Consider the following 9,756-nt stretch of genomic DNA (forward strand, 5'->3'; position numbering starts at 1 on the left):
CGACGGCGTCCAGCATTCGATTTTGGATATCCCTATCTCTTTCGTAATCAACTTCACTTGCGCATTGAACAGAGACTGTTTCGCATAGGCGATGACTCGGTTCTTGCCGTCTTGTTTCTGTATGAGGACTGCTCCAACGGCGATGTGACTGGTGTCGACCCAAATATCAAAGGGCTGGTCGAAGTCTGGGTTAGCTAGGATTCGAGGTGAGACGAGACTGCACGTCGCAATTACATGCCCAGACGAATGTCTCGTCAGTGACCAATGCTGAAAGTGTCACTGCGATCTTGGAGAAATCTCGGGCGAATCGTTGAAAGTAACTTGCGAGGCCGAGTAAGGCACATACTTCTGACACGCCTTCCAGTGGTTTGACTCGCAGTACCTCTCATGGTTCGGGATTATACCAGCAGGCGCAATGAAATGTCCCAGGAATGGTACGGACGAGCGACCCTATTTGCATTTGGACATCTTGAGCTTGAAGCCAGCTTTTCTGAACTTGGCCAAGACTTGGGTGAGTGGGACCAGATGTGGACCGAATTCTTCGCTAAGGACGATGCAGTCGTCGAAAAAAACGAGGCATGTTCGACACTTATAGTCGATCAAGATATGCTCCATGAGAGGCTCGAAGCGTGGGACTGCATTACAGTAATGACGAGCCATTTAGTAAATTTCGTACTTGCATGTAAATGCAGTCTTCTCAATGCTTCCCGGGGACATCATCTGGACGTTCCAGTATCCAGACGCGATGTCCATGATAGAGAATAGTTTGTCTCGTCCGAGTACGCCCAGAAGGTCGTCGATACGGGGCATCGGATACGCGTCCTTGAATGTGACGCTGTTCGGCTTGCGGTAGTCGATACAAATACGGATAGATTAGTCCAGCTTCTTGATCATGAAAACGGGACAGGCCCCGGGGCTCTTGGACAGACTGATTAGAGAATAGGTCTAGGTACTGGTTTAGTTCGGCCTCCATGATGTCGCTTTTAGCCTTGGACGAGCGGTATGCGGCGTTTCGGATCGCTTGCGCATCGCTTGTGTCGATACTGAACTCCACAATGTGAGTCTTTCCAAGGGTATTGAACGTGTCAAAAATATGTGGCGAACTTAATCAAGGTCTTTCGGAGGAGTTATCGTTGGTCCATGCTAAGACTTGATTCGGACCAGTCGATGGGCAATTCATTGGCTAGACTGGTCGTCGTTTGTACTTGGCAGACGATGTTGGGGGCCCCAATTTGAGTGAGGACCCTCCTGGGTGCTCCATGTGGAGTCGAGTCAAAGGAATCATGGGCTGCAGGCTCGACTTGTCTGGTCGTGAATGAAACTCGTCTCGACGTGAACGAGTCGGATTGGGACAGGAAGATTGTGGACGCTCGGTAAACGTCTGTAGTAGCGTCATCGCCATCCAAGTTCCAAGAGGTGTGTTGATTTGTAACGTCAGAGGTTCATGTGAAGCATTTGCCAGTTCGACCAGTTCCGTATTGGAGTCGTTTTGCAGTCTAAAGCCGCTGCAATCTGGGCCAGCGCATTCGTTCGGGGTTCCACGAAAACGAATTTGTTGAGGGGGGATCCTGTCCAGCCAGGCATGATATGTGACGAATCGATCGAGGAGGGATGGCAAGCGTCTCGGTCACGGTAGTCAGTCCGACTGGGTGGGAGATAGGGATCGATACATCGAGACTGGCTCGAGGGAAAGATGTGGCGTTCGAGTCGAGTCTAATATTGAAGGATAGACAAAAGACGAAAGTCCTTAATCCGACTTAACAACAGAGATCGGGAATATAAGATCGTTTGTAGCCGGATTACATAGGACTTGACGGGTTCGGCCATGGAGCGCTCAGGTTGTCCATATAGTCGCGAGGAATGCTACTGCCTAACTGGTCCACAAAGCTATCGTGGTCACCGCCTTTCGTCTTGGAGTAAGCGATCCACCAGGCGTTCAGGGTAGCGGGAGTCTTGTCGGCCGAGAGCTTCAGACCAAGAAGGGACTTGCGTTCGTTGTCGGTCAGACCACCACGGTCAGCTTGTTCCACAAGCTGCTTCATGAAGTTCTCGCAGTGATCTTGGGCGTTCGACGACGGGATGGCACAGCGTGACCAAAGGCGATCCAGCCTGCAACTTCTTATGGACAGAGGTATCAACAGCCACATGCTCCTCATGCCATGTAGCCTCATGGTCAACCAGCTCTTCAATCGAACCCGATGAGAACGCCGAAACAAATGTATGGTGCAGGATGCGCTCGCGCTGGTCATATCCCGGTGGTTATCTCTTCGAAACCCGACGAAATCACGGTCAGCGACCAAAACGTCTGTGGCCGATGTGACCACCTCGACCACGGAACTAAGGAATGCCCTCGTCAGAGCATGCGTTACAACTTTTATGGCCATATGGGACAATACCCAGGAGAATATGTCAGATTTTCCACCTCTGCGGTCAGCCTGGGCCCACCGCCACCAAGTGCCCGTCCAAGCCCACGAAATAAGCTTGAGGCTTTGGCGCTGAGACGAACCCTACGGGAACAGGCTTCGTCTCAATTTGCCACACTCAGCACGCTACTTCACAGCCTGAGAACAAGGCATCTTCCTTTTCTTGTAGGCGAAGCCAAATAGCTGCGACTTCTGGGTGGGGGCTGAGTTGGACGAGTCAAGGCCTCGACAAACCCTTGCTGGACTTGGTTCGAGCGTTCGATCAACGCGACGAACGTCTTTAGCTTTTGGGTCTGATTCGTCGTCAATGGCTCGAGTAGTTGTCGCATCGTCACTTGGTCTTCAAATTCGACGTGAGACCTACGGCGCGGTACATGAGGTGACTCCGGTTGAGTCGGGCGTTCACTGGTGGTAGAACGGGACGAAGCCGACGTAGAGACCGAAGAGTTGGATCGAGGCTTGGCGTACCCCTGGGGCTTGGCAGTAACCTCGTCCAGATGTGTCGATAGCCTGCTTGACGTCAGCCACTTTACTGGACATTTTGGTCAAGAGAGCATTCATTTGGATGGTATCTGAAAAGGGTAGCCCGGGGATGTTTTGGATGAGTCGCGAGTCAGGCTAGTCGAGGCCGGTCGAGGCCGGTCGTGACGAGGATTCGGGTGCAGGGGTCTCAGCTTGGGCTAGACGGGACGAGAAGTCTAGACTGAGTCGATCGATGCGTGCTTCGAGAAGTAGCACGTGGTCTTGCAGAAGGGACATGTCGTGGACGAGGGATGAGCCGCAATCGTGTAAGAGTTGGATTTCCTGGCGAAGCGCTTCGAGGCGGGGTCGAGTGTCGTCGGGAACGGCTGATGTTACAGGGAGTTGTTCGAGCAAGAGACAACTGAGAGCTTGGACGTCAGACGAGAGATGCTGAAATTCGTTGGAGACGCGACCTGCGTACGAGTGAAGAGCGATCTGAAGTTGAGCGATGGCCGAAGCTTGACTTTGCAACGAAGGGTGCAGTTAGAAATGACACGGGTATTCAGGGGGATTACCGTAGGATCTGAAACCGCCAAAATAGAATCTCGAAGGCTATTCACCGAAATGTCCAATGCCTTTTGCTCAAGGTAGATCGACGAATCGCCTCGATCCAGTGATTGGTTCCGTTCGGTCACGTATCAACAGGGTTACAGAGGCGGACAATTCGTCGATAGCAGCTGACTACCAGACACGGTTGACGAAGAGTTTCGTCCCGTCGGTTCGAATGGCCGTGATAACGGCTTGGTGCTCGAAGGACGAGGCTCGCAAGGTTTGGACTTGATCAGAAACATGGTCTGAGGATTGAGGCTCGCAATTCTAGACTTGCGAGACCTGCACAGGTCGGATAACTGGTGACCGCTTCCGTAGCTGTAGTAGCTTCCACGATCGAATTGTTGTTGGTCTCCATTTCACCAAAGTCGTTTAGAACGATATGCATGGGAGGCATCGTCAATTTTGTCGGGCAAGTCGATCCCCATGGTCTCGTCGTTCTGTACGACAGGAGCCAGACCAAAAGTTAGGATTGATACAACTACCATCAAGTGCTGCTGACGTTCCACGATCAGTTGATGCAAACGCACCATGCCGGAGGACTGACTGGGAACTTTATTCGAGCTAGCTTCGACGCCCATGGGTTCGTTTCGACGGTTCGACGAGGTTTGGACATTCATTAGGCGAGGAAAGGTTTCGTCAATCGCCGGCTCCATGCAAACGACGGGGGACAATCCCAAAGGCAAGGCTGGATTGTAGACTGCCGATTCATGTGCAAAGCTCGATGCAGGCAGAGTCAAACGAGTCATCGTAGGTGAGTCAAAACGTGATCGCGTCTGGTCCAAGGCCAGACTGGTTTCATAGCTCTCGACGGAAGCTCGACATACTACAGTCAGCTGGCGATTCGTGTCAAGCTGGACCGTGTGTGTAGCTACCACGTGAGTCGACTCCGCAAAGAGAGGCAAGCCAGGGGTGGGGTAGACACTTCAGCCACGGACAATTTGATTCCGACTGCACTCCAGTTGCAAGGATTGACAAAGGCCCAGCCAGATCTTGGGCTGGACGAGATGTACTCGTCCCCCTGAGTCAAAATGCGGGGCTGAGCTTGCAGCAGTAAACGGAACAATCGACATCTCTTCGTCGTAGTTTTCAGTCAGCATGGAAACGTCTGACATGGATTCATCGAAGCTTGCTTCGATCGCATTGTCTGTATATACCAGGTCTTCGGACGAGCTACGGGGCTCTATGGGTAGGTCACTGTCGCGGTCAAGGACGCCGGTGAGGTTGCAATGAGCAGTGTTCAAGCTACGTTCAACGGCCTCGTCCGTGCCTTCCGTCGCTTTGGTTCGTTTCTCCAAGCCTCTTGTTCGGGTGAGTTGGAGTGGTGTTGAATTCGGTAGTTGCTGTCACGCTTCAGCTGTTTTTGTACTGGGGTGCTTTGGGCTGGTTCAGACTGAATTTTGCACTCTTCATCAGAGCTGCAGCTCAGTAGGATTTCGTCGTCAGCCACGCTCACGAGGTCAAGGCTCATATCGGTCAGGGCTGGGTCGGCTGAGGTAACATCCGTGCCGTCTGAGATGACTTCTACAGGAGGTGGATCCTTAGGCCATTGTACATTCAGGTCTGCTGGATTTCTTGGTTTGACAGGAGCGTCACCCTCTTCTCCACCAATTTTGTGACGGTCGTAGGGGTTAGAGCACAAACTTTCGAAGGTTCGGACTTTAGGACCGGATTCTCTCGGATTTACCAACAGGAGCACAGCAAGCAAGGAGTAGATCCAATGTTAAGCAAATGTATAAGTGAACTATCTAAGGTCAAGAGACCTCTGGGGAAGGACAGTCGAATTCGAAGATAATCGACCAATCGAACAAATATACCTCTGTGACGGCAGTTTTACGAGGTCATTTGGCAGCGCAAGTCCAGGTACGACTCCGTCACACGGGGACTTGCTTTTCCGCACGTGGCCGGATTTCTTGGGTGGGGCAAACAATTCGTCCATTTACGCGACTTGGTCGCGTGCAAGTGACTTGGTGCCCGCATCAAGTCAATATCATGTCGTACACTTTGTCTTTGGAGAGACAGACTCGTGATGACACCATATCATTGCCATCCATGGCGGCGTCCGTATCATCGTCATCCGTGACGGAAACTGTGTCCAACCTCGAAGTCCAGGTGGTGGGACACGTGACTACGCCTGGTGCGCCGCCGTTATGCGTCACCAAAACAGGCAAAGGAGTGAGTTCATTACTCATCACGCCTAGGTCAGTTGAAGGGTCGACGGATGCCATTTTGAGCGTCGTCGTCTTGGATCGCGAATCGATCCAGGGTGGGTGTTTCTTCAAACATCGCATGCCAAATATCAAGTCAAAGCAGTCAACGAGGTCGACGACATAGAATTTTTCGGTGGAGATAAATTATCCGACCGACGTAGGAAGATCAACAGGGACCTTCAGCGAGGTGACAACATTGCCGTCAGACATCTTCACACGCACGTCAGAGTGCGGTGAAGCGCGCCAGATAGCGTCATCATCGACGGAACGATTTCGTTAAATCGAAGCGCGTCGGATATAATTTCGACGTGCACGCGGAACAAATAGTCGTACCCAATGATATGCCTGGTGAAAGAAACTTGCAGAAAAATTGGCCGAGGCAGGACCCGTTGCTTATGTTATGCCACCACGATCAAACAGCAGGCCCACTGTAGCCTCCTATATTTAATTAGGATGCCTCGCGGCTACTGTGGAGTCCCGTGTCCCTAACCGCGCGATCACCACTCGCGACAATGAGACGACCAAAGCGGGGGGCCAAAGTAAAAGGCAATAATAAGAGCAGGTGCCACTCGCGTGAGTGCGGACAGCATCTTCGAATGTCGAAGGATTTGTGCAATAATGCTGCATGCCGGCAGCCTAATCCTTGGAAACTTTCACGACTGTTGCCACCTTGGATTATCTGAGGCAAAGTCTTGTAGTAGACACACGACGCAACGAAACGTTGTTATACTCGCGAATAGAGCGTTTACCTTGCTTGACAAATAGGAACTCCAAGTGGAAGCGAAACTTAGCAAAGCTGCCTTCAACTGTTCGATGAAATCATTGGAAGTGATGTTTTCGAACAGTCTTTCTAACTTTACTCCATGCTATATCATCCGCACGACGATTGAGGTGCGACATCTCGAAGACACGCGGATCATATCTTCGTCGTTGTTCAAAACATTCGTTGTGCCATCAACTTGTTCATCCAATGGAGCAGTTGATATGAGACTGGTTCTCCGTAATTGGGGACTATAAGCTTGAGGACGTGTGTCTGCACCATCGAAGCCGGCTGCGTGTTATAAAAAGCAATATCATCAAGGCGAGGAAATCGATCAAGGAGTTAGCCCTTTCTGGAGGCGCCTTGTTACCAATGGGAATTGTGTGTTTGGTTGTAATCGGATCCCATTACAACTTCCTATTACACGTGCCGACCAAGTCACCCGTGTAATAGACCATCCCTTGGTATGAATTTTGAAGCCAGCGGCTTGCTTCGCGTGATGATGATTGCGGGAATTCGTTTTGAGACTTCGCCGTCCAAACTACAGTCATGTACCATGAATATTAAATTAGAGGGGATACATTGCATATAACGTTAGGAGGACTGTCTTACCGTAGTATTATTGTTGGTGAGCAGGAAGTCCTATGAAAATTTATTTTTTCCAACTAGGCGAATATATGTGTTAATGGAGGTTCCTACTGGAAAAGTCGACTAACGTTAACGTTAGTTAGTACAGAAGTCGGATGGCATTAATACAGCCTGTACATGGAATTGTGATTTGTCCATAAAACCTATACTACGTACAGTACTTAGTCCTATTAATAGTAACTCACAAAATAGGCTGAAGTAAAGGAGATCAGGATAACGTTAACGTTAGCAAGATGGACGACTTTGGAAGGTGCTATACTGTGTTTCAGGATATAGTTACCAACTCGGTTATACATACAATTAAGCTTATTGACAGAAAACTTATCACTCTGCAGCAATACATGCACTACGTAGTAATACAACTAGTTGCCGCACCAGTACGCTCCCAAGCTCGCGTACGTGGCACAGATTGTTTGAGTGTACGCAGGGGGGAAGCAGTGGTTCAGCGTAGGGTAGAAGCACCTAGAGCAGCCACCGCACTTGGACGGCGAGACAGTCGTAGGGGCGTCAGTGGGGGCCACCGTAGAAACTTTGGCAGTGGTAATAGGAGCCACAGTAGGGTTCGTGGTAATCGGGGCTGCGGTAGGGGCTGCAGTAGGGACGTTGCTGGTGGTAGGGGCATTGCTGGTGATAGGGGCTGCGGTAGGAGCAGTCGTGGGGGGCACAGTAGGAGCCTTGGTCGTAATGGGGACAGCGGTGGGGGACGTGGTGATGAAGGGTTCAATAAAGTCGCGGGCGATGGAGATGCGACTATACACACCAGGCTTGTCCTGCTGGGCACATCCGATGCCCCAGCTGACCACTCCCACCAACTTGGCAGTTCCGTTGGTTTCCACCGTCAACGGTCCACCAGAGTCGCCTTGGCACGAATCTTCGCCCAACTTGCCGCCCGCACACAGCATGGCTTCATTCACGGTGTATCCGGTCAACAGCTTGGCGCATTGGTCGTTGCTGATGGAATCCACGCCGACTTCCAGCAGCACTTCAGAAGTCACTCCGCCCGAAGACGTACGGCCCCACCCGCGCACAATCGTGGGGGTGCCAGGCGCCACCGTGTCAAACGAGACCTCGACCGGAGGGAACTTGGACGGTTTTTCCAAGATCAAGATGGCAAAATCATGGCTCGTGGTGGCGGCGTTGTACTTGGGGTGCTTGATCGCTTGCTTCACCTTGATGCGCTCACCGTCTTTGGTGCCGCTTCTGTAGTGCGACCCGATCGACACAAAGTTGAGACTTCCGATGCAGTGGGCGGCGGTCAAGACGACGTTGGGGGCGATCAAACTGGATCCACACGAAGCAGCCCCCGTCTCGGTCCGGCGATAACCAGTCACGTACAAGTGCTGGCCAATCGCAGCTTCCGTGCCGCCGACAATTTCTTGTTGGGCGACAACGGTCGTGGAGGCAGCGAAGAGAGCAGACAACGCAAACAGAACGTTCATGGCAAGTGGCAAATTCAAAAATGAAATCTGAGCGAAAAGTCCAAGCAGCCCGAGCTCAGAAAGTCATCCGCGACGATGATAGATACCCTTTAAGCTAATCTGAGCTGACTGTATCAGTAGCTCCTGTCCGGCCCGGCCACTCACGGTAGTAGCATGATTTGGTGAATCTGAGCAACAAATAACGGAATGTCAGTCCATGGAACGTGTTGATGCTCGGTATTTCATACTCGTACTATGTATTTTGGACTCGAATTAACATAAGCTTAACATTCATTCAAGTACTGTACTACATGTATTGGGCTCCAGTCAACGTGTACTAAGTTGTATGAATGTACCCGTATAATGGTATAGAAAGGGGGTGTTCATCACAATTCAAGGTTAAAGTGCTGTACATACAGTACCAGTACAGTTAATTGTACAGTTCTACTGTAGTGATGCTGCTAAGGAGGAACACGATTGTAAAGTACGAGTACAGTACGTACTAATACTGTCGAACGTTCCCTGTTGATACAGCTGTTGATGTATTTACATCAATCACATAACAACCTGATAATGGATCGTACTACCGTACATTGTACCATGAGTTAGTATTAATGCACGGGGCGACACAAATTAACCAAACTCAACCAAGTACACAGCTCAAAGCGTCTCGATGTGATACAGTTTACTACTCTGGTATTCCCTAAGCATTGAAATTACTGCTTGTTACTTGGACGTTACATTAGGCCGATGTCGCCAATACATCCACTCAAAGAGCAATAGGGGCTCACTCATGAGGAGGCTGTACTAGTACGTACTAGAAATAAGTACATACTCAGCGTTGGAGACGTGGTTGGGTGATTGATGCTTATAACAAATGATGGTACAGTATCTGCATACCCAAGTCTAAATGTGACACGTACTCTGAATGTTAATTACGAGACGAACGAAACTCGATCTATGGACGAAACTTGGAACAATTCCCTCGCTGCAACAGTAGTACTGTTGTTACGTAATCATTTTTACCAAAGGCCCCTATAACCCCGGAACCCCTGAACCCCTTGCGCTTACATAAAATGCTATTCCCGGGGTTAAGCTGCATCACCAGTGGTTCGCTAGCGCTAACCACTGAGATGCTCTTAACCCCTAGCTGAAATGAGTTGTTTTGAATTTACACTTGATTTGACTATGTGCCAGAAATAACGTGTGTTTTGTATGGCAGGAGG

At 50.4% G+C, this 9,756-nt stretch overlaps 3 protein-coding genes across 3 annotated transcripts; all 3 read right to left on the minus strand.

The window, feature by feature from the left end:
* Positions 1–450: 450 nt before the first annotated feature.
* On the minus strand, positions 451–2,963 carry H257_13215 (hypothetical protein; the record flags this gene model as incomplete). Its single annotated transcript, XM_009840682.1, has 7 exons — positions 451–544; positions 677–835; positions 906–1,063; positions 1,206–1,381; positions 1,811–2,109; positions 2,658–2,783; positions 2,830–2,963. 7 exons carry the CDS (start codon positions 2,961–2,963, stop codon positions 451–453), a joined length of 1,146 nt encoding a protein of 381 aa, XP_009838984.1.
* A 78-nt stretch (positions 2,964–3,041) lies between these two features.
* On the minus strand, positions 3,042–5,433 carry H257_13216 (hypothetical protein; the record flags this gene model as incomplete). Its single annotated transcript, XM_009840683.1, has 6 exons — positions 3,042–3,358; positions 3,874–3,934; positions 3,980–4,365; positions 4,447–4,796; positions 4,889–5,034; positions 5,362–5,433. 6 exons carry the CDS (start codon positions 5,431–5,433, stop codon positions 3,042–3,044), a joined length of 1,332 nt encoding a protein of 443 aa, XP_009838985.1.
* Positions 5,434–7,474: 2,041 nt separating this feature from the next.
* On the minus strand, positions 7,475–8,551 carry H257_13217 (hypothetical protein; the record flags this gene model as incomplete). Its single annotated transcript, XM_009840684.1, has 1 exon — positions 7,475–8,551. The coding sequence occupies one exon, from the start codon at positions 8,549–8,551 to the stop codon at positions 7,475–7,477; it is 1,077 nt and encodes a 358-aa protein (XP_009838986.1).
* Between the last annotated feature and the right edge of the window lie 1,205 nt (positions 8,552–9,756).

This window comes from Aphanomyces astaci (assembly GCF_000520075.1).
Source record: "Aphanomyces astaci strain APO3 unplaced genomic scaffold supercont1.46, whole genome shotgun sequence".
NCBI lineage: Eukaryota > Oomycota > Saprolegniomycetes > Saprolegniales > Verrucalvaceae > Aphanomyces > Aphanomyces astaci.